General features: G+C 38.9%; 1 protein-coding gene across 5 annotated transcripts in view; it reads right to left on the bottom strand.

Moving 5' to 3' along the window:
- Window positions 1-642: 642 nt before the first annotated feature.
- The window catches only part of MPP7 (membrane palmitoylated protein 7), a 157,633-nt gene continuing 132,914 nt past the window's right edge, over window positions 643-25,361 (bottom strand). For 3 of the 5 annotated variants that reach the window (XM_037385049.1, XM_037385050.1, XM_037385053.1), the window contains 7 exons: window positions 25,288-25,329; window positions 16,817-16,987; window positions 9,960-10,040; window positions 8,034-8,127; window positions 6,844-6,952; window positions 5,268-5,411; window positions 643-3,871 (listed from right to left, as the gene is read on the bottom strand). In XM_037385049.1, the coding sequence (XP_037240946.1) occupies window positions 3,692-3,871; window positions 5,268-5,411; window positions 6,844-6,952; window positions 8,034-8,127; window positions 9,960-10,040; window positions 16,817-16,987; window positions 25,288-25,329 (821 nt within the window). In that variant the 3' untranslated portion in view covers window positions 643-3,691. The remainder of the gene's footprint in view (window positions 3,872-5,267; window positions 5,412-6,843; window positions 6,953-8,033; window positions 8,128-9,959; window positions 10,041-16,816; window positions 16,988-25,287; window positions 25,330-25,361) is intronic. The other 2 variants (XM_037385051.1, XM_037385052.1) reach the window with 2 other exon arrangements.

Below are 25,361 nucleotides of genomic sequence, written 5' to 3'. Positions count from 1 at the left end.
AGGCTTTACCGAGGAAAAATTCTCCACGCACAGTAGAAACCTGAACCTAAGTACATGTGGGAAATGCAGAATCCTGCACTGAAACAAAACAGAAGGGGCTTAAAAGTATTCTCTTTAATCCTAGTACGTGTTAGGCTTGTTTTCTGGAAAAGCCATAACACAATGCAAAAAGTAGCTTAGTTTAAGCGTTACTTTCTTTGAGTCCTACCAACGAACACAACCTCCAATGGGACCTGTGAGTTGGCTAGGAGCGTACGCGTCCACTAAACACTCTGAGTTGGTAACTCAGATAATAACCCCCTCCAAGCACTCTGCAAGCCCAGACGAGCTGATGTCTCAGTTTGACCCACTCACTTAAGCTTTCCCTCTCAGAAAGAAAATGGCTTATTTTAGGGTGGGTTGCAGGAAAGGGTAAACATCTACTCTGAAGGAGAATTCGGCATTATTTATACTAATAATAAAACTAAATTAAGAATTTTAGTCCTTGTTCTAGCTTGCTTTATTTTTCCATCTAAAAATAATTGCAGCATTACAGTTTATAGAGAGACCTATGGAATAACTTACTACTTGGGCATTTTACCTTTTAAAGACATTAAGCCTATATGTTATGGTGCAATTTACAATAAAGAAAACCACCTTCAGTGATATATCAATAATTTATTGTTTTGCATAAGAAGGTAAGATTAGATTTCAGGTAAGACATAAAGCAAGGACTTGATGGCAAATTCAAGTATAGAGCTTGGTACAATATCAAAAAATACTACCATTTGTTTGACTATGGCAAACAGCTAAGACATAATAAAAACATCTGGACTTGACTGTCAAAACATACAGTTCTCTAAAAACCACACAGCACAACTGGAGTATGTGGAATACTGGAAACATGTTTAGTCATCTTCATTCCCAAATCCTTAGGAGTCAAAGGAACAATCCCCTCCCCCCCCCCCCCCCCGCCCCTTGGTACCCCAGAACAATTCAGCACACGGGGTCAGTGTCCATCACGGTAAGCAGGCTCCTGTCCTGTTGAAACTGTTGGGTTGAGATATTTTTTTCTGCCTTGACCTACTGTCATCTCTGCCTGCCTCATGGAGGCCAATGGCTTTGATTTTTAATTATTATTTTTTTTAAGCTAACACTGCGATAATGTGTGTTTTCAAGAACAAGCTAGTAACTTAAAACTATTTCTCACTCCTCAAACCCTCTGTGCACATTTCACTCGGCTGGTTGGATTTATGTTTTTGTGATTCCCTTTCATTTGCAGGTGTTACAATCCAGGAATTAGCTCCTGGCTCGGAGACGGGGCAGGCAGCCATCCCTCTAGGCGACTCCTGCCAGGGCTGTGCTGAGGACCGGCAGGTCAGTGTCTCTGTAAACGCCACAAAGCACCGCGCTGGTTACTGCTGTAGCCAACCTGTGCGGAATGCCCTCCTGGACCACACCGACCCAGGAATGGGAATTAAATTAATTTCAAAAGGACAAGAAAAACAGCCTGCAGGACAGCCAAAACTGTTTCTACCAGGGAGTTTGCAGATTATTCTAGCATCTATTTCTAAAGAGAAAAGCAGGTCCCTTATGTGAGTGTTATTGTACACTAATGTTCTGAGACAGCCCAGGTTAGAAGCAGCATTGAGTGTTTCAGTAAGGACTAAAGACCCTCTTGTTGGAAACAGCCAGATCCTGAGAGATGCTGAGTGCCCTCTCACTTTGGATTGGTTGGAAGAGATGGCAAGGGCACTCGGTGTCTCACAGGCGAAGGCAAACAGAACCGCTGGATTCCAGATCCCCTGAAAAATAGTTTGATTTTCAGTAATTAAAAAAAATAGAAAGCCTTTTCTCAACTCACATAATCTCCATGCAATTAATTTAATCAACAATTTTCAGTTTATGTTACAAAGAAGTTTAAGTCCACCAGGAAAATGGTGAAATTTGACAAAAGTTACATTATAGCTGTTCAAGCAGAGCGTGTATCCGTACTGGGATTCAGTACATCTGTAACTCTTGCATAAACATTTCCAGACTCCTAGGGATTTTGCTGTTGTTGCTTGCATTTCATTTGTTCTATATGACTCTAAGCCAAATGCAATGACCCACACATTAAATACCCATTTAGAATAAAACTGCAAAATCTGATGGCTTTATCAGCGTATGAACAGAAATAAAATATTTACATGGAATGTTGAGCTCCATTTACAGAGACAGTGTTTCAAATTACAGACTTAGCAACCTCTTTAGTAAATAATCACATTGACAAGAAATTTAAAAACTTAACATCCCTTTTCAACCCTTTCATAAATATATAGTTTCACTAAATTCTTTTTTCTTTAAACAAGACAGCTATATTCTCTTTACAGATTAACATGAAATAACGGTTTCCTGTTTGAATGCCACAGATAGAATGATCTGAAGTCAGCAAGTTCTTATACACATTCTGTACTTACAAGACATATTCACAACACAACACACGGTCGTTACTTGGTCTTTACAGCTGTACTCACTGCCCGCATATCAGTAGTAAATAAAGAAAAATACCAAATTATCTATATTAAAAATACATCATCTAATATACATTTGCTTACACTGCCACATCAAATTTTAAAATCAGGTTTCCAACTGTGTCTGACCAGTGACAAGGATATGTTTTACAGTAAAGTCTACAGCATTGATTTATTTCTGACTGGAGACAAAATATTTGTTACGCTACTAAAAAGTATCATGATGTACTAAACAATAAAAAGAATTAATCTCTTACAACTGCTTCCTGGATCTCCAAGGTTTCCTCACTAACTGTCTGAAAATTTCTAATGCGAAAATTTTTCTATAGGATGCCAAAAATGTTTGAAATCAATTTAAAGGGGGGAAAAAAAAAGTTACTCTGTACTTTGCTGCTATTCATATCACTTTGCCACTGATTTTACAGAAGATCAATCCCGAAGACTTTGAAGTTACATACATAGTAACTCGTGTTTTTCCCCATTTAAACAAATATTCCTATGAGTTTTCTTTGTTGTGCCACAAAGCATGCGTGAAAATACTTTCAATCCATGCATGCTCACAGCAGATTATTTCACAATTAAACCACTGAATACATCTTTCTTTCCATGACTATGTAAGTGCAAAGGAATACTAAAATCACCCTGTACACACAAGACAAGGTTCACATCTAGAAAAGTGAAAACATTTATCTTTTTATGTAATTAAAACTACGATGTCTTCCTCATAAAAATGTTGGTCACTTTTGCCTGTTTCAGTTCTCTCAAGCACTTAAGGGGTAATAACTTCCAAGTGCCAATGTGCTGCTTTTTTCGGGAGCAGTTATGCTTAAAATCATCAAAGTGCTGATCTCCAGTATCAATTAGTATCTTCTGCGAATTGTCCGTTAAAAAAGCTTACCTTGGAAACACACAGACGATGATACTGAGGTGTTTGGCAGTTTTGTTACACTAGTATTTGCTCACTTTATGGAGCACAGCAGGACTTCAGTTTAATCCGACTGTTCTGCCCCAAAACTATGGGCAGGAGGACTGAAGACACAGGAAAACAAGACCAGTTCCAAGTGCATGAAGAGTGTACCTACTGCTCAGGTGGAGTTAGAAAGCCCTCTAACCAAGAAAACAACCATCAAGTAACACCTAACCATGCCCCATATTAGATGCTGAGACAACAGCAGACGTTTCGGCTGTTTAAAACATTATTATGAATGCAGCCAGCTGACGGGAACCCAGAAGGTCTCTGTCTCCAACCTGTCAAAAGTTGTCTTCAGCTCACTGTAAGCTGTAGCAAGGTCATCATTGACTATCACCTTATCGAAAAGGTGGCCATACTGGCTCTCCATCACGTGGGCAGATTTAATCATTTCTTGAAAATCTTCTTCCTAGTAAAATCAGTGCGAGGTGTAGTCAGTCCACAGCAACATCACATAAACTCATTCTGTGGTAAATGCAAAGCTACTTGCTTATTTCTCATCTCATCAGGAGATGAAAACTGTACTTTTAGTAATAAAAATAATTTCTAGAAATTACCATACAGGTGATGTGAGAGAGCACTCTCAAAAGCAGACTTTGCTCAACAGGCAATTATTTCGTCTCTCCCCTTGCAGTGGCATAATTAGTCATAGGAATTACAGAGACATTTTCTGTTAGCGGTACCAGTGGAAAATGTTTCTACCTGTTTACTTAGATGATACATTTAAAGTTTCATTGCTTAAGTCTCAGCTTGCTATTAGCATGCAATATATTACAGTGCAACCGTTATTCTTTTAAGAGCTTAGTGAGGGCTTTTTCCCCATGCCAAGTTTGACCTGGCTCAGTGGATTTCTCTTCATGTTTGGGGAGGGAACAGATCTTAGGAATTTAATTGTTTACATAACTCTGACAGATTAAACCAATCCTAACTAAGCAGTGTCCTGAAGGTTGCTCTTAAGAATGAACTCTTCTTACATTTTATATATGATAGAACATATTATTATACTGCATTATTTCCAAACTATTTCAAATGCATATTCCAGACAGATACAATCTGTGACTATACCCATGACTCAGTTTGAAACAACAGCTAAAAAATCCGAAACACCACCTGAATGAGGGAAAATGATACACACTGTAAATGCAGGGAAGTCTTACGATCAGCTTTGCTTTAGCTTCAATTAAAATATGATTTCATTATCTTTCAAGGAAGTAAATAAGTTACTGTTGGGTAATCCAACTAATATTTTTTTTCCGATTATTGACAAAAAGCAGCATTTGTTACTTATTTAGATTTTTCTCCTTCAGTCTTAAGGGTGTTCATTTCCCTATAACATTTAAAAAAATTGTTTCTCTTATCCACAAATATGGGCTTTTTATTAAAGTAGCATTTACTTTTTTAATTGATGCTTTATAGTTGAGCTTTCCTCTAATTTAGACCAATAACACACTTGATAAAACAAGGAAATTCTTATAATTGAATGGAAACATCTAAGCCCAGATCAAAATTATTTAAAGGAAATCCACAGCATTACTTCTCATAAAATTGCATTGTGGGGGTTCTTCAATGACAAAAGTCAGAGGACCACGGAAGTGTAAACAGCCGTGTGCATACCAAACAATGAAAAACACATGGTAAATTTGCAGTGTGAGAGCGGCTGGGAAACAGGAAGATACTATGTGTAAGCCCTGACAAGTACAGTCGATGAGATCCAGTGATCACCTTTATTTTCAAGGTAAACCGCTACAATAAAATTTAACAAATTCTCATGTTTTACCATGTCTTTCTTACTTATATATACTTACTGTAAAGGGTTTTGCAGTTCCCTTATCATCTTTACTTGAAATAATCTTGGCATTTTTTCTGGTCTCTCTCAAACGGTCAAGTGATGGAGGCTTTATAAATATAACAAATGGTTTAAATTCGTATGTCCTTAAGTGTTTCACTGTCTGGGAAGAGGAAAGATTTTAATTAATTAGTTTATTTCACACAATGGAATTTACTGTAATAAAAGAAACTCTACACTAACAAAAATAAACCCATAAAGCACTCCTAGAAGGCTATTACTCATTTACCACCATCCCGCTCTGCTGATCAGCGTTAGTTCATGTAAGGAGAATTTTCATGCAAATGGTAAAAAACCCCATTTCTCCAAGGGCGCCCATTCCTCTTGGTTTCCACGTGGGCTGCTGGTGAACCCCATCCATGTGGCAAAGGCTGTGCTGTGCACACCACTGCTGCCGGCAGTGGGAGGATGGAGGGGAGCAGCAGGGCGTTCAGGAGAGGAGGAGAAGTTCAACACATTTTAGCAGGAATAATGCTTTCTGTACCCATGTAGTGGGAAAAGGTGTCACAACAGATTAATGTTTTTTCTCTTCAGTACTGTGCATCCACCACACAATCCCTTGCTGTTCACTCTTCCCGAGCAAGGCAAGTGAGTATGGAGTTAGGAGATAAGTTTATGATTTGGATTGCAGCACAGGGTGAAGCAGGGATGATCAGAAGCTTTCCGTCCTCTTCACACAGCCAGGGCCCACAGGAAAATGCTGTGTTGGAGGGTGGGAGCCCAGAATGGTTCACAAGCTTGGGTCCCCAGAAGGATTTAGTGCTTCACTGGGAAACGGGGTTGTGCTGGACAGGTAAGGGGCTGGCAGAGCAGGAGCCCCTGCGCCGCTGCCCTCCTCCCCTGGCTTCCCCCTGGCACAACCCCGCAACCGAGCGGCCCCGGGAACTGCTCACAAGCTGCCGGGGTTCAGAAGTCACAGGCTGGCCACCCTTGGAGAAGAAATACTTTGGCTGGGTTTAAACAAACTAGTCGAGCTCCTGGAAGCACTGTGGTTATTAGTAGCATAAAGATTCCCAGCGGAGCTGTTCAGGCGGGGTTGAAAGACAAGGTCAACACAAGAACAAACGGTTTAGAGAGGAATGTTCTTAACAATTATCTGGCCAACATCACATTTAGCGCGTTCCTTGACTCATGTTCACCCTGCACAGAAACCCCCGGCATGAACGGTCTGGTTAAACGTGTGAGAGCTGCTGGGCTAGGCGATGGCTCAAAGCCGTCCTGAAACTGAAGTTTCAGGGAGAACCTCTAACCCAAACCATGGAAGTAAAGGAGCATTTCGTAATTAAAGCTTCGCTATTATGCTGCTGGCTTTCCATTCACTTAGTTACCAAGCTGAATACTTGCCAATACGTATTAAAGTTCCCTTCCTCTCCTTTCACAAAGCCTTGCTGTGATAAAGGTACCCAGCAAGCCCACTCGATAGTCTTTCAGCATGGAATAAAATGTATCTTTTTATATTAGCTTCCAATTTTTTTCCTGGAATCCCAATATTCAATATGGGGAACTACAAAAGTCCAAAAGACACGCTTACTTACATGAGGCTGCACATCCAACAAACAAACTTTGTTTTTAGCTAGAACCGATCGAACCGAGTCTAAACTTGTACCATAGTAGTTGTTCTTGTACTCGCCATACTCGATAAACCTGTGGCAGAAGGTGAAAATATCTGGAATAATTTCCATTTTCTCCAGAAAAAACCTTATCAGTTTGGTTTATGAGATCTAATTCAGGAGCAAAAATATTTTACCTTACATGAGAGTTTTACCATGTTTTATAAAGGAAATGCTGTCAAGTACTTCAGCATGTCAATTTTAAGAAATCTTCTACTTTACCACTTTGAAATCAGTAACACCTGCTTGTATTTCAGTTAAAGAGAAAAAAGTACTGTAGTCCAACAGCCCACTAATGTTTTCCATCACCTCTTTTTCTGAACTAATGCAATGCAATAAAACAGTGGATAAGCTAAACAATAGAAACTACTGAAATTTCATTGCACACTACAGAATATCCAAATTCTCTGTCTCAGAAGAGGAGGAGGAGCGACAATGGTGCTAATGGAACCAAGGCAGCTGGTTATGTGCTATAAAACTACAAGCGCTATTTGCCAAAAAAGCAAAGCACAGTTTGAAGTTTCAGTAAAGCCCACAGCTTTGTGTCTAATACACTTTTGCCCTCTGAAACACTGGGGCAGAATTTCAAGCTGCAGTATTTTACAGGCTGCTAGAGAGCACGATGCTACCATTGTCTTCATTTTAGTCTGATTTCTGGAGGGTTTACAGGCAGGAGCTTCACTGTAGATCTCTAAATTCAAAAGGAGAGGAAGTGCCTGGCCTGAAAGAGAGCAGAGCTATTCAAACATTGACTCAGGCATGTTTGCAGCACTTCCAGCCCCCTCCCTCCTCAAGCTGCAATGCTTTATTGCTATGACAGACGATGCTCTATTAAAAGAGTGCTCCCCTATCCTGAACACCTACAATTTCAGCATCTTGAGGAGCTGCAGCACTGAAACTACTTGGAAGCTTAGAAACAGTCGTGTTTGCACATACTGCTTTTTTGCTCAGTGCTTTTGCCCGCTGCTTATATATCAATATGTAATTTCAACACATCTTCAAATAACTGCAACTTTATATACACTTTGACTTATTATCTAAAATGACAGCCAGCCCCATTTTATAATAAAGCCATTGTTTTAACTGCAGTTCGACATAAAATCTCTTCAACATACTTGTTATTCTGTACGTCTGTCTCGAACAAGTGCTTGGAAATGAAAATGTATTCGACACCATCACTTTCTTGGCTTCTCCTTGGACGGGTAGTGTCTGCAGTTTCATTAAATAAATAAATAAATAAAAAAATCGAAGATGCACAAAACAATATGATGCAAACCAGTTCAGGAGACAATGAAGAGCACAACCCCCTTCTGCAATGCTAAGCGTAGCGATTCCCTCACTTCTGATGGACAGAAGGCTGCTCTGGATGTGGTAGGCGGCACGCAAGCACATGACAGGACTGAGATTTAAAAGCATGCAGGAAAAAAACCCTACTGGACCAAGTATCAGATTATCATTTTTATTAACTAGTGGAAAAATCCAGTAAAATGAGGACAGCTGAATAATAAAAGGAGCAGCAGTCCATAACAATTACCCCAGCCTTGCCACTTGTTAAACTTATTAGCATATGAGACCATAAAGGGAAACAAAGCTCACCAACCTGATTTATAAAATGTTACGTACATTAACAACACTCGTAGCTATGGTATGTGAAGCATGATTATAAAAAAATGGGGTGTGAATTTTATGTTTTAGTGCTTTTCTTTTTCTGGTGATCAAAACTGAATTCCTTTTTCTTTCAGTAGCCTTGCAGTATTTGCATTTCTTACTTGCCCTCAAGTACTAGGTATAAAGGTTTTGCTTATAAGTGAAACTTATTTGTGGGGTTGCCACTTATGGTTAGTGAACCCATTCAAAAGTCCTATTTAATAAAAGTCATATGTTACAGCATCATGTATTCTCCATCACGTACGAACATACACAACCTGCTTGCAGCAACAGTCTTAAATGCCATTTGATATCATGCTCTTCTTAGGTTGACATGAAGAGGAACATTTCCAAGACAAGAACCCCAGTTCTCCCTCCAAGTCCTGACTTACTGAATTTCAGGGAGAGGGATTTCTTTACGTGCTTGTTTTAAATTATAGCCACAAATTTGGAAGAGAAAAGAGAGAAGGCAGCTTGATGAATACTGGCAATTTTTAGAGAAGTATTTTTGGGCAAATGATTGCATATGCTTCAATGTGTTAAATATTTGGGAACATCTGGCTTTTTTTGTTGTTGTTTTCAATACCCAGCTGAAGCAAGTATGTGCAAATGAAATGACTTGCCAAAAACCAAATGCATTCATTTTTCTACCTAGGAAATTAATTCATCTATGTACTTTATAGAGTACCTGTACTTGCAAAAACACCTGTAATAGTATCTCCCAAATTCAGAATATTGGACCCATATTTTTGAAGGATCCCTATAGGAGGCACAAGTACCAGTAGAAAGCAAACCAAGGAATGAAAGTCTAAAGCTGTCAAATCCTCCATGTTCAAGAAAACCCGATAAAGCATTGTAGAAGTCAACATACCACAATATTACTCAATGTTATAAAAATCACACTGCTTGGTCAGATAGGGGGGGAAAAAAAAGGGGGGGGGCGGAAATCCCCCACTTTTCTAAAGGTAATCAAAGGGATTTAATTCATTTATTCACAGGATTAAACTGTTTATCATCAGTCTTCATTTTTCAGCCTAATACATGAAGACCATTTTGCTGAAAGCAAACATCGGTAACAGAGTACATTTCACTGCTTTACAGCCAAATCCAGGGTGTTCTTCAGCTGAGTTTCATTTACTAAACCTCGCTGACATCAATCATGTTAAACTTGTACTAAAAATCTACTGCAATGCCTCTGAGCCAAAATGTCCTATCAGTTTAATCAATGCTATTTAAAATACAACTGCAGCAGCACTTTTAAAAATTGGAAAAGTAATTTGGATGCCAAGCATGCATTTACAGACCCAAATTCAAAAGTGCCTTAAGGTAACGCAATAATAACGGATAATAATGCAAGTATAGCATTAGGAGAATAGAAGTGCATTTTTACTTACGTGGCACTGTTACCCCGTAATGCTGGGTGTCACTGATCAGCAGTTTCCGTTTAAGTTCATTCAGTCCAACCCCTACAGGACCTGAAAGAAAAAAATTGTGCTGTTTCTCAGCAGCCAGTCCCCTCTTGTCTTCAGGTGTAAGTACTCTTCAAGACTATGTAGCATATAGCTATAATATATACCGGCTTTTAGTCACAGTCATTTGGAAATGCCCATGGTTCTAGCCTCTCCTAGAATATACAGCGCTGACAGATTTCAGGGGATGTAGTTGGCAATTACTCTATTCTGACTTTATTACTGAGGAAAAATCAGTGAAAAAAATATCAGTGAAAAAGCGGACAGCAAAGCTAACTTTCTTTTCTACAGCACCTACCCTCTGTTTGCACCGATCTCCATCCTCAGCCCCACTGCAAACCCCTGCACCCTACCCTGCAGTTTTCCAGCACAAAACCTGGTCTGGCTATACATTTTGCCGGAACACACGCAACTCACAGACTAGAGGACCCCAGCTTGCATGCACGAAGCTCCCCCAAAGCCTCTGCAACTCCATGTGTCGGCATAGCCTCTTCCCTCACTGCCTCCAGCTGCTACATCCCTTGCCTGCACTAGGCTCCCCTGAGGACGGTTGCTCCCACGTTCGGAGCCCTGTTCCTTCCATCCCCAGCTGCAGGCAGGAATACTGCCCAGCCTCTGGCTGGCCGTAGCTGTCACCATTCGCCTGTTGACTATGTGAGGGGGGCATCACACAGGGAAAGGGAGGAAGGGCAGCATCCACCAGGTCACAACTGATTTGGGATGTCCGGGTTTCTGTCTTTGCTGTTGATTTTCTTTTAAACTGTGCTCATCTCCGAGGATGACAGGAAGAAACAGAGACTGCAGGGAATTTTTTTGAGCAGTCTCCTCCACCTCGAGTACTGCTGTCCTAGAAGCCACTGAGCAGATGTTCCTCTTGGCTTTTGTGTTGTCCCTAACTCTCAGCCATTAAATAGTGGTGCTTCAGGTCTCAGTGAGGGCATTCTGTCCCATGAGGTCTCAAAGGGCAGTCGGTGCCTACCCCCAGCAGCCCTTCAGCAGGGCTCCTGCAGGCCTGGACCCTTTCATGGTGGGTCCATGGCGTTGTGTGTGTGAAGGGAGCTCAGTTCTGCATGCTCATGTGTTCCTGACAGTGCAGTGACTTTGTTTCTGCAAGCAGTATCAACAGCGGAATGCAGAGAGTGAGTCACTGGAACAATATCCCGAATAATACAAGGATAATACATGTGGTTTTAAGGAAAATTCTTGCTCTTCTAGTAAAAGTGACACATTTATGCATGGAGTACTTCTTACCAGAGTCCTTTTAAACATTAGAAATACAAACCCTCATAAACATTTAAATGAAGTAGTGATATATTGGTTAGTAGCGAGAGTCAAAAATCAAAGACTGATGCTTCAGCACCTTCAGGTGCCTATTTATAAAAAAGACTGTCTGCCCTGTCTGAAGAGAGAAACACAACGATGAAAAGCAAATGCCTGCTACTTTGCTGCTACCCCCAAACTACAGACCCTCTGAAAATTTTTTTTTGCAGTTTCTGCATTTATAATTTTTATATGTTTACATAAGTTAAACACACAACTACATTTCAAGTTCCATCTCTGACCTGCCTGTAAATTAATCTATCAGTATCTATAAATGTTTATTAAATATGGTTTACAGCAGCCTCTACTGGTGCATGTCTGCAGAGGAAAGCAATGTGTTATGTAGATAACAGCATTACTTTTGTTCTTATTTTTAAAAGAAAAAACATTTATCCTTTTTGAATAGTATAGCTATTTAAGGCAAATATGGATTTTTATAGGACAAGTAATTAGAATTCTCAATATATCCTAGCAAAGTAGAATGAAACAAGTGGAATTAAAATTTAAAAACACATTGTATTCCTTTCAAGCAAAAAATCTTTCCCATCAAATCTACACAAACATTATTTCCTGAGTCTACATGCTGTCAAATCAACAATATGCTTTTAGCTCTATTTATATGTAAAGAATCCAGGCTTCACTTCCTGCGACAGATGCTTTGGAAACTTAAATCAAATCTGTTTCCAGACCACAACCTCACTACTACTCCATCTCCCCTTCCAGATTACCATTTTAAAATCAACTTTAAATTTAACTACTGAAAGGTGCAGATTCTTCTCTGCGGAGTTCTCATAACTGTAGCATATGGACGCTGAAGGCTGATTCCTAATTAGCAATGACATCCATTACGCTGATTTTTACACTACACCTCCCAAGTGTAACGTACACTTCTATTCTGAATATTCTTTTCATTTTGATGCAGCAGAGAAAGATGCCAGTTTCTAATAATTATGAATATGCACACAGTTTGAACTCAAGAAGAGAATAAAGCATCAGGATTGAAAAGGACAATCCAGATGATCCATGACCATAGCATAGTTTTGGATTATTGGACATCACCCCAGGCAGCAGGATTTAGTTATGGAGACAGATTTAGAGATATTTTGTTTATTATTTTAAAGGAACGTTTATGTTGTTTCTTACTGTTGCAATTGAGTCACATAAGCTCTGTTAAGTCATGCACAAAAGGACTGTAGTGCCTCCCTCACTTTATTGAGGGACACTTGCAGAATTAAATTCCCAATCGTTAAAACTTGCATTAAATTTTGTAACATTCAGACATGTCTGAAAAAAACCTGAAAAAATTGTTTGATATAAGTTCAGGTCTCAGGAGGGTTAACCCAACCAGCCATTCTTCACCCATAGATACATACTGAGATCCTAGAGGTCCATTTGAAAGAAAAAGACAAAAAAAAGAAAGCAGTCTTTCAGAAAAAGATTTTGGGAGTAGGGTGACAACATCCCTGCTGGGATCATAAAGACCCTGTAGAAAACATGCTTTGACAGAGGTTCCATGGCTCAGTTACTAATACAGCTGATGACCATAGTGCAATGACTGCACATGCATGTCCACTTATAGCTCAATGAGATATGTGGTAGGAAAATAGAACCTCATTTTTTTACGTTACAGTAAATTATAACTAGCAGTGGGACTGTACTTTGAGACTTGCTGCTCACGAAAGCAGGATCAGTGAGTTCACACTAGTGTTCTCATGGGCAAGGTTAGGTGATATGTTACATCCTATATATTCATTCCTGAGCTATGCTGACCTACCCATGCCTTCAACCAGGAAAGTTTAATGAAGACACCAATTCTAGGCCTCTTTCTTCATTGTCCAGATACTCTACTTGAAGCAGTATGGCCATGGGAGCCATGTTCCTGCACTGCTGCTGTAGATCTATTACACCTCTGCAAGCCACTACTCAACACACGTTAAAGGTAACTCAGGAGACGTGGAGAGTTAGAAGCCACTTTCATTTCATCCTCGCCTGCTCTGAGACAGACCTGGTCTCCACAAAGCTCCTTCATGATAAAACCAGAGGTGAAGGATTTTTTTAAGAGTATGTAAGCAATACAAGAGAACATTTCCAGCCCCGGATTCTTTTCCTTTTGCAGTGGTGACCAGAAGGACACCTTTGCGGGGAGTACTGACAACCTAATTCAGAGACAGCGAGACTTTTCTGATCGTGTCACACACCAACAGTAACTGGTCCTTTGTGGTTACACACCTCTGGTCCTTGCTTCCATCACTGCGCACTCAGGACAAAGGCATCGCCATGGGTGACCACAGCACCTAAAAGGCTCTGCATGCCTCTGGTGGTAACACTGCATGCACATAACTGGACGTGTGCTGGGGTACACGTGACGTGCTTATGGCTTGTCACTGCTGACCTTGCTTTATCCTTGCACTGCCCCTTCAGAAAGCGCTGACTTAGCTGGAACTACCCCATGTAAAGTTACGGTATGCAGCACATCCATTCTGACTCTTAGGGAATAAAATTTGTGCTAGACTGGCCCCCACAATTACTGAAACAGAAGCCTTTGTGAGCAGGACTTTCCCCTTATTAATGTAAATAACAATTCTAGTGTCTAAGTAATATGTTTCATGTTAAAATATTCTGCCTTTGCCTGACAGGTCTGCAAGGTATCACACTTAAGATGCTGGAAATATTTGTGAAGGAAAACTGCAAGGGTTTGTGGGCAGCCTGGGAACAGTCAGTTCCCAGAAGACGACTGGTGACATGATATTGGGTAATTTCGTTTTTTAGCAGACTCACCATATTCGTAACAACTAAAAGCACAGCAGAAGCATCTGTATCATAACTGCTTCAGATGATCTGTTATTTAGCCCCAAGGATATGCAGGACTTTATTCATGAACCTACATCTGCAGACAAGGTAAAATCTTGACAAACTAATACATCTAGCTGAACCTGAGACTAATATATATATCACACTACAGGGTGCTAAAAATTACTGTGTGCAATTTGCATTCTGTAAATTAGGCTAGACCAACTTAAAATGAAGCCAAAAGAAATTTCCATTTCAAAGCTGTCAAACTCCCTCCCCCTAAAAAAGGGCACACACACACACCCCCTGCTGAAAAACCCTTCCAACAGTAAATTATACATTTAGGCCTCGCACAAGACAACAGACATTTAGTGCCTCGACCAAATATAGCCAGGAATTAATTATCTGTCCCTTTGTTTCCTGGTATTAATATCCAAAGTATATTTGACGGATTATATTGAATGCTGCTACTGGCACAGAAAAAGCTTTTTCAATGTGTTCACTTCTACTATACCTGCATTGCTTAGCTCTGCTACTTTTTCCATATTTTGCCCAAGACATTTTTATGGTATTGGCCAGACTTAAGCTGCTCTTAATATCCAGAGAAAAACATTAGAATTACTGAAGTCTGCAATAAATTTCTGAACTGCTTTTGTTACTGAAAAAGCACACTTTCTTCATTTGATTTATTACAACAAAAATCAAATGAAATCTCGAGGTATTCCTTAGATCAGACATATGCAATTTGTTATAAAAAGTCTACTTATCACACTTTTGCACGGCACTCTGTTGATGTAACTGTAAAATCAACCCAACCATGTTATTACTTGTTGTATATAGCCCACAATCTCACAGTGATCACGCTAGTAGGTGGCTGAATTTTAGTGCTGGAGAGTGACAAAACTGTTTATTAAAAACTAAATTTAACGTTCCCTTGGATATGAACGATATAAAACCACAGCTACTCGACAGTTCGTAACAGTCTCTGATAGAGGGTCGTATTTCTCTGCTCTGCTACTTTCATAATGGAGGAAACTTCCTAACAAAGCATCAGCCTATGTGCTACTGCAAAACAATAAGCAATGAGACGTTACTCATCGGTAGGAATGGTTACTCATTACTTGTTGATACTCCAATGGTTACCTTTGAAAAATGTAAGATAATACACTTTCTCTTCTTTTTTAGGAGACTGAAGCAATGCATTTTGATTAGGTAATAAATGCTGTGAGGAAGCCATGGCAGTGACAGATTATAGAAGGACAGAAAGCTGACTAAGGATGACATCTTGAGTCTTCTGCAGCTATGCCTGCAGCTACGCTTACATCCATTCTTGGCCTACAGAAGTCCATCTCTCACCCACCCTTTTCCCTACTTGTCTGTTTACTTGCTCTTAACACAGTAGAAGGGTTTGTTTCTTTTCATTTATATAGTCTGTCTTTGCTGACCACAGGTATTTATTCTGTTATTTTTTTCTTCTTTTTTCCACATAGATATATCGATTGATCTCTAAGAGCAGAACACCAACCTAATTCTTTTGAGTTTTAGTACGGCTTGACTGTCAGGTTCAGACTAGTAACCATGGCAGTTACATTTTAATGTCACCTCCCTTCGGTTTAGTAAAGCTTTAAATATGATCTCCTAAAGCATCCTTATATGCAAGCTGGGACATCCTGTCTAGATAGGTGGACTACTAGATCAGGGAAAAACTGGATGGATGATCATGTTCAAAGGGAAGGGGTGATCGGTATGTGCTCTACTGGGTGACTCATTACAAGTGGAGTTCCTCAGGTGTCTACCTTGGGACATACTTTGTTTCATATCTGTATCAATAACCTGGAGGAGGACATAGAATGGGTGATTATCAAGTTTGCAGATGCCAAAATGGGTGATGCAAGTGACTTGCTCAAGGGCAGGGCTTCTGTTCAGAGGGAACTGATATGCTACAGGCATGGGCTGGCAGAATCTTGTGAGATTTGATGAGGACAAATACAAAGTCCTGCATCTGGGACAGACTAAGCCCCACAGCAGTAGGCTGGGGACTGACTGGCTGAGGAGCAGCCTGGATGAAAAGGACCTGGGGGTCCAGGTGGGCAGTAAGCTAAGCAGAAGCCCACAGTGCACACTGGCAGCAATGAAGGCTAACAAGACTGGGCTGTATCAGCAAGAGCCTAGCCCGTAGGCAGAGGGAAAAGATTATTCCCCTTCACGCGGCACTTGTCAGATGCTGGGAGGAATACTCTGTCCATGATGGGCCCTGCACATCAACAATGTTGATGAACTGGTGCAAATCCAGTGGAGGGCCTCCAAGATGGTCGGGAGCTGAAGCACATGGCCTGTGAGGAGCGGCTGAAGGAACTGGGTATGTCTAGCCTGGAGAAGAGATGACTTCAGGGGGACCCACCAGCACTCTTCTGATACCCATTGAGAAGATGGAGGCCACCTCTCTACTGAGGTGTAGGTGGAAAGATAAGAGAAGACATGCTGGGAAGACAGGTTCCCAAAGTTGTTGTCATCAGCAACCTGCTCTGAATTCAGTGTTAATCCTGCTGAGTGGGGGGGCTGGACCAGGCGACCTCCTGAGATCCCTTCCAATCTAAATGATTTTGTGGTAAGCGTTGTGCTAATCAGCAGTCCTCTGTTTTACCAGGTCAAAAATAAAGAAAATAACTTACCAACCAAAACTACAAGCCTGTATTTGTCATTAGGTTGTCGTCTATATTTTGCAACTTCTTCGTAAGTTGGGATATCTGCTGTATCATACTGATCGCTCTTCTTGCACTCATACATAGATTTGTTTGTTTTTTTATCTTTTCTGCTAAGACGAAAGCTTCTTCTAAAACCAGCTGCAATAAGAACAGGATTTTTTCAAAGTAAGAAAATAAGTCTTCTCAGAATGTGAAAACAGTCTCTTCCAAACATTCGAGGACTGGTGCATGGAATGAAAAATTGTATTTATATGTTTAGTAAGCCAGGTCATTTAGAACAATATTTCCCCACAGTTTTAAACTATTTCAGGTGCCTATTTAAACTGCAAAACTAAGATTACCAATAAAATCACAATAGTTGCAACAAGCTGAAAATATAATTATGAGTTAACATAGTTAGATAATTTGAGTATCTTCTACATTAGTATGTATACATAAGGAAATTCATGCCATCTGGACTCTCATACCACCCTTAATGCATTTCTAACAAATCACCGTGGCACACAGACCTCCAATACAACATATAGGACAAACACATCTGGTGGTTGAAAGGGTTAATTAAAATTAACTACTTGAACAATCTTCTTGTGCTTAGCTCCATGCTGATAGTATGAAAAAGTGCACAAAACTTTTCCAAAGATGTTTAAAAGTAAAACCAAACACTGTTAAATTCCAAAACACTGTGAAACATCTTAGACAATACAGCACCCATATTATAGATATGTTAGCATGAAATTAGAAGTTAATATACCTATTAAATTTGCATTTACTATTGCATCAACAGTGGACATCCACAGGGCCTATATAGAAGACTGGAAATTTCAGAGAGCTTTTAAGTACTCTCAAAGGAGATAATAATAGGCATTTTCAAGCAGAACAGCACAAAACTCCCCTTCTACACTATACGTTAAAAACTGATTTATTCCTCTGTTAATGATTACATTACAGTTTTTCAAATAAATCCTTTACATTGCATTATATTACATTTTGTTGGTATCTCCATTGCACCACTTTTTTTTTCTAAAAAGAACTAGAGGAAGGACTGCAAAGTGATTTCATTATTTGGGGGTAATAAAGTAAAACACAAACTACACTTTAAATACTGGAAAAAATCCCAACACCCTTTTTTTTTTCCTGCCCGGAACATTTCATAGGATAGTAAACACATGTAAACTTTCGGTGACCCCAGATTTTTCAGCAATATGCTTTCATAAACTTGTAACAGCACTTATGTTTAGGTGTTTGAGAAGTAATCATATTACAGTTTTTTCTTCAAAGGTAGTATAAGGCAAATTCAAGACCCAGTTCTGCAAATACTTAGAACCAGATCTGAAGCAAAATCCTAGAAGGCTTAGTCACAGGCTTAGCATTTTGTATGCACAGAGTTCCCCTTAGCATAGATCTTTGCAGAACCTGGACCAGAGAGGATGTTAACTAAGTTATTTTACTGATGTGAGCCCCAATACCTATGGGAATCCGTAACACATACACACAAAAAGGGAAGAAAAATTTCTTTGAGAATACAGTGATGCCATAGAATCATAGATTCGTTTAGGTTGGAAAAGACCTTTAAGATCATTGAGTCCAAGATCCATTCATATTCAAAATATGAACAAGTAAAATGAAAATCAATGAAAAAGAAGAGCTAGCATGCACAGAAAAGGCTGATGACATTCTTAAGAGCTACAGTATTGTCTAGACTGAGGACATGGGCTGGGGTGGAAAAGGGACAAAAATACGAAATATGAAAACATAATGAAATGAACAGAGTTATGTCATTACTTAAAGAACACCACTAACACTGAAGTGACTGCAGTCAGAAAAGCCCCGCTGGGAGTGCAGATAGCTGCAAGCTTACACACTCAAGAGAAGGTCTAGGAGATCTCGTCTGCCCTAGGGTGAACTCCATCATGACACGAAGATGTTTTCATGCTACATAACTACACCTAACTGTATAGGCAGCTATGTAAAGAAAGGTTAAAGGTAACATTAGCAATACAGATACATGAAGCAAGTTACAAGTTTCCTAAAGCCTCATCCAAAAGACTCCAGATTAAAAAAAAAAAAAACAACAAAAACCACAAGAAAAAAAAAAACAACACATCAGTTGCCCTAAAAGCAAGTGGAAAATTGTTCTGAATCTTTTTCTGTATAATTATTTTTGTATAACCTTTTTAGGGGGGGGACGGACAAAAAAAGAATGGATAAGGAAAAGAAAAAGAAAATGAAAGAATAGTTATTCAACATTTGCTATGAAACAGTCTACAGAATAAAGAGCTTTGTCACAAAACCCAGAATCCACATACCTGGAAAAGGTAAACAGTAAGAGTAGTGATCAAATGAAGCAAAATCAATTGTCTCCATTCACATTTGGTGTCAACCTTACAGATACCAAGAGCTCCGTGCCTTTGAGTAGCTGTCAGAGCGCCATTGCCAACAGCTTCTTAACCTCGTCTCACATGTTGAACTGTGGAATCTTTAGGAAAAACATTCTTTTTGCAAAATCTTCACATCAATTCAATCTCTGCTGTTGTTTTACTAAGACCACTTGTGACTTGTTCCTCTTTTCTCCATCCACTTTATTCAGACTTAATTACCAACTACCAGGTGGTGGGTTACTAAAGAATTTTTTTTCATCCTTCTCTTCAAAGAGGAAAAAACCCAGATTTTTTTTTTTTAAAATTAATCCAAAAGGATAAAAACTTTCAGTGCTGTCTTCAGCCTGATTCATCCTTTGTCACTTTTACAGGCTGCACATAAGCATCACACTCAAGTGATACAGTACCACTGCTAACATGGGTTTCCTGATGAAGGCATTTGATACTCTGTGACTGAAACTCAATGGTAAAATGAAAACAGTAATACTGTCCTGTATATTAAGAAGAGTCAACAAGTTCAACTAGAACTTAAGACATTACAGAAAAGCTATTAATTAAAAAACCCAAACACGTGAGCCAGAGATAATGAAGCAAATTTCCAGTATGGCTGATTTCTATGCAGTGTGCTGGTGAAGATATTCTGTAAAACTACTGATTACAAACCTGTGATACATTGATTATTTTGCCACTTTAAGACTACTGTCAATTTTCAAGTTGTTGTAACTTGTCCTGAAGGCCCATCTCAACAGTCCTATTCAGAAACCCAAGAAAGCTTGCTTTAAGCAGCTTCAAAAATCAAGGAAAACATGCAGCTTGGAGAGGATGGATGAGACTTATTTCAAATATATCCAAGATTTTTATGATACTGCTACTGCATTCCTGGAAACACGATTCCTCCTTTCTCACATCTGCCATTATTATGCCCTCACATATGTGGCTTAACTTTACTGTGACCTTCAGAAGCTATTTTATAAAGAACCATTAATAAATATTTTCTATTGAACTCTGCATTTATGATCGCATTATACGTTGGGCAGCTATGACTGGAAAAGATTCAGCTGAACTGAAACAACATTGTACTTGCAAAGAACAAAACCATCTATGAACAAGCAAAAAAATGTTCTGCCAATGTTTCCATATTTTACAGTTCAGGAAAGATGAAAAACAAACTTCATATATTTAAATTAACAATAGAGAATTATTAAAAATATCGTGAAAAATCACTACAGAAAACCAAAACCAATACTGATATGCAATAGAAAAATAAAGTTTCTATGAAGTGATTAAGCTTAAAAGTGAATTCCTATAAAGAAAAAAGGGAAGAAGCATTGCTTGCCCAGAACATTTGATAACATAAACCTTGATGAATATGAAAGGAGCTGCAGGCTACAATGTCTGTGGAATATGGTTATCAGCAGAGATTAATCCGAGTTGCCAAGTATGCAGACTATAAAATAAAAGGGGAAAATTCTGTCACTAAAGCAACATAAAATCCTGAACACTGAGAAGTTTGCACCAGCTCACTGGTTTCAGCTACATGACTAGAAGCTTACTGAACATGTAAACTCATAAACTACTGTGGAATGTAACTGATTTGGTGAAATGAGAACAGCCTCTGGGAAGAAAATATCAAGAACAAATGTTCTCAAACTACAGATGTCTCCAAACCTTATAACACTTCTCAACATGAAATAAAAATCAAAAGCTGCTACTAATAAACTTAATTAAGGCCCAACAACAATCCAAGAGAAACCACTTATATCTCTAAGAAAAAAAGAATGAAAAAAACCCCACCAAACCCTAGCAGAAAAGTGTGATTCCTTTAACCACTAGCAATATACATTTGGTCATCTTGGAAGAACATCCTTACATTTACATGGAGAAATCCACTCAGACCTCACACAGAAATCCAGACTGAAAACAGGCAACACGTGAACCTGTCTCCCTTAAAATACTTTAAATGACGCTGATGTAAAAAGCTGTGCTTATTCAGTTTTAATTATATAATTCTAAAGAAAAAAAGAACAAAAGATTGTGACTATGTTGTGTGAATTTAAATCCAAATATATTCATGAAAGTAGAAAGTTAATTTCCCAAATTTAGAGAAATCACGCTAACAGGAAACACTGCAATTTAAATTCACCTATGCTTCAAAAATTAATCAGTGAAGCTCCAGAATGCTATAAAGCACTTACACATGCTTTTGTTCATTTTCATTCATTAAAGCAAGTGCTTGAATATGTGTTTAATTTAGGTATATTATTCACTGAATTCAGCCTAATCTTACATAATGTAGAGTGAGCAAATACTGTTTAATTGTAAATACATTTCCACTAACTTCTTGTATTCGTATTACTGACAAAAATAAGTTTGGTACCATGGTCATTATCTAGGTTTGTATGAACAGAATATTTTTACTAGATATTTCTGGATTTTTATTTTCCCCCAAATATTGGGATTTTTTTTATACCGGCTCGTATACTGAGTATTTCTATTGTTAGACAGGAACTGCACAAACACAGAGCAGACTTCTTACTCTGCTTGCTTCTGGACTGATTCCCAGCTTGCACATTTAGACAGGGTTAATAAAAATTTAGATTATGTCTGGATTTTTAAGACAAAATTGAGAATAGTAAACAGATGATATTCATCTATATTTACTGTATGTTCATAAAGGTTCAAGTAATGTAACTAGAATTTAAGTTTGGCAAAGGCAAACTCTTAATGCTCTCCCCAGCAATTCCTCAGGAAATTACTGCAGAAACACACGATACTATACTGTGACTTAAGTATTAGAATTTGGTGAAAATTCATTAAATTTATCTAAGTCACTTTTGAGGGCAGGATTCAAAATAATAGCAGCATAATCTTGGACATAAAAGATCTGACCCCAAATGGTACAGACATTCTGCTTTCTGAAAGCTTCTTCTTCTGTTGCCCTTCATGACCACCTCGGGTGTGCCTAAAGCACAAATCCTTTCTGAGAGGATCAGATGTTCACAGAATATCCTGGTTCACAGATTGAAATGCCGACAAATACAGAGCCCTAAACCCACAACGAGCTGTAACATCAACTGAAAAATTTTTAATGGATATTAGAATTGTTGTAGTTCACTTGATTTGATTTTACATACCATCAAAAGCAGCATGAAATATGACTTGCTCATTTTGGGTTTAGGAAGTAATCAGTGTACCCATACTTTGAAAACTGTTTCTAGAATTCAGGCATACGAATGATTTACCACACTTCAACTTACCTCATGCTAATGTCCATAAGTGTGAATACGTACAAGGTAATACAGGCCAACTCCTTCATCAGCGGTTAAGATAATTCAGACTACCTCGCTCTTGTAACAGGTTACAACATACAGACAGTTACTCAGGTGTCACTGAAACACCCTGAAGTTGCTGGTGTGATCCAGGCCCTTCAGTGACAATGTTTTAGGGTTTGTTTTCAGTGCAGCATGTTTAATCAATAATAACGAAGAGACTTGCCTAGAAACTTTTAGTTACTTTGTAATCTAGAGTACCATAAATGCCTGTCATCTTTCAAGAGCATGCACATTCAGAAAAATCGACATGTTCAGGGTTTACCTCAAAAAACATGACTGCAAAACACAGGTGGACATTGAGAATAAGCTGTTTTCAAAAATCAGACATATTTGTTTTCCCACTCTCCTAAAAAGCAACAGGCGGAAAAAAAACCAACAAACCTTTGAAGGCCTTCACCACCCCCGGGATTGAAGGAATATATGCTCAGACCAGTGGGAAAGAAAGAGGCCCCCCTAGTCAGGAAGGTTGACTGCTGCAGTTAGATGTGTAGATGTGGTGTGGGCTCCCACATACCTAACGGAGGGTTTACAAAGTGTCTCTGCCGAGGACTCCTTTACCTTACAGACTATCAGAGTTTCACACCTTGCACAGCACATAGGTAAGAGTTTTGTGTCCTCCCTGCAGCTGGCCAGCAAGTTTTGTTCAAATTATTATACTTTAGACAGTGGCATTTGTCCAGCCCAGAAAGTCATTCTACAGCAGTTTGTTCCTTGAGAAAATACAACTGAAAAATGATTTAGGAGAAAAGAAAACTTAAATGTGCCCAAATAGGACTGGGCTCCTAATGGCTTGTAAAAGAAGGGGACACTGGAGTGCATGAGACAGTTTGAATTACAAATCACTGCGTCTTGTCACCATACACAAAAGAATGGTAACATCAACTTTCCAAAGCCTACCTGCTTCATCTTAAGATAGGATAATTTTTAATGAACGATTCTTAGTGAAGAGCTCCAAGGAACCTCTGATTTCTAAACCAAATAGCTAATTATTCACAACCAGTGAATATACTTCTGTCCTTACTCCAAAACTGGTCCTAACCTTAGACGAGTCATCTTCTCCCTGTTGTTCTTTCTGTCTTCTGGCTCTTCTCTCCAACACCCCACTTCCAACAGCACTGACTCAGCACGAGAAGGCTGAGAGCTCTGGACCGATGGCAGCACTCTGCTATGTGGAAGCCCTCAAGAGACAAACCATTGCCTGAAATGTACAGTAGTTCTCCAATAAATTTTTTAAGGTTTTGCCTAAGTAAACTACACTCTATCTTGATTTTTTTGTTTGTTTGTTATTTGCATCTGGGACAACAGTAGCTTCTTCCTCAAGACACCTTACTAGATGACTGAGCCTTTTCGGTAACCGCAGATCAAAATGTTTCACTGAAAGGGCTACAGCACTAAGAAAAGGTGGACTCTTTTGTCAGCTTCACTCTCAAATAAAACAGCAGCCCACTAAGATCTGATTGCAAAACCATGATAGTCTCATATTGAGAATTCATGCAATCTGTATCTGCAGACAGAAAGAAAATGGGGGGGCGGGGGGAAGCTGGAACATCTTTTCTGTTAGAGAGACAATTGGATAAGGAAAATGCAGTTCATCCGGAATCGCATCCAAAGTATTATTTGCCAAGCATACTTCAATCCCTCAATACAATTACAAATCAACCTTAATTTAGTTGATTAACAAACAAGGGTAAGATGTTTTAGCATGATCAGATGACCACTAGTTCCACAAGTATGTGATGAAATTATACCACACTAAGGTTTTGGAAAGAGGTCAAAGTTCTTTCAATTATATAGTTTGTGTCTTCCCGATGTAGTTTATGCACCACATTTAAGAACAGCATAATGCAACATGAAAACCATCTCTGATTTACAGTACTGCTCTAGGGTGTTTCAGTGAGCCCAGTGGCTTGGAAGTACTAAAGTACTTTGACAAGTTTCTTCCCATTCCTCTTGTAGTAGGAGGATGAAAGCCTTGGGAAAAGGGCTGGTTGCCACAAAATCCGCTTCAGCCAGCCTTCAGCTGGCAGGAATTCTGGACAGTTTCAACTAAAATATTTTTACATAGCTTTTTAAATGGCACAAATTAGAAAGTTGAAACATATAACGGAACATTCACCTTTTTTAAATGTTACTTTTGTTTGAAATTTGGAATCTTGAAGCTGAAGCCAAAGGACTCCTTCCCCTCCTCTTCCCCCCTCCCCGCAATGATATGTTGAGCTCAGACTAGCTTTAAAGCTAAATTTAAGCTATTGAGTTATTATGACTTATTTTGTAATGTGGAAAAAGCACCAGTGCCTGCTCTGTATTCTCACTGAATCCTCCCAAAATTGTTAGATAGACATGTACAAAGAAAAAAAGTGTAAGCAATACTTGGACAGAACCGAGAAAGTGTATCTTTAGACTTACTCAAACTTTTCTGTTTCATTAAACACATTAAGGTACTTTAAGTCAATATTTTCCCAAATTTTTATATATATATTTATTTTGACTTTAAAATGAAACCAGTATTTTAGTAGCTGATGTTTAACCAGATAAAAGCATACACTACATAAACCCTTTATGTCAAATCCAATGAGCCATTTTTAAAACCTTAATATTCATGCTTTTCTCATGCAGAGTAAGGACATTTGTATGCAGATTACCCCCAAAAGCAAAGTGGACACAGTAGTTCCAGGGAAAAGAAGCTGAAAGAAAGGAAGAAAATTTTCTTTTGTAACCAATTGCTCACCTAGATAGGATCCACTGTTGTGGCCAGCACATTCAGCATCTTCTGGACGAAGGGTAAAAGCATACAGAATAAGA

The sequence above is a fragment of the Falco rusticolus genome, chromosome 4, assembly GCF_015220075.1.
Source record: "Falco rusticolus isolate bFalRus1 chromosome 4, bFalRus1.pri, whole genome shotgun sequence".
NCBI classification, from domain to species: domain Eukaryota; kingdom Metazoa; phylum Chordata; class Aves; order Falconiformes; family Falconidae; genus Falco; species Falco rusticolus.
The sequence above is the reverse complement of the archived record's forward strand: the minus strand, read 5'-3'. Positions and strand labels throughout refer to the sequence as shown.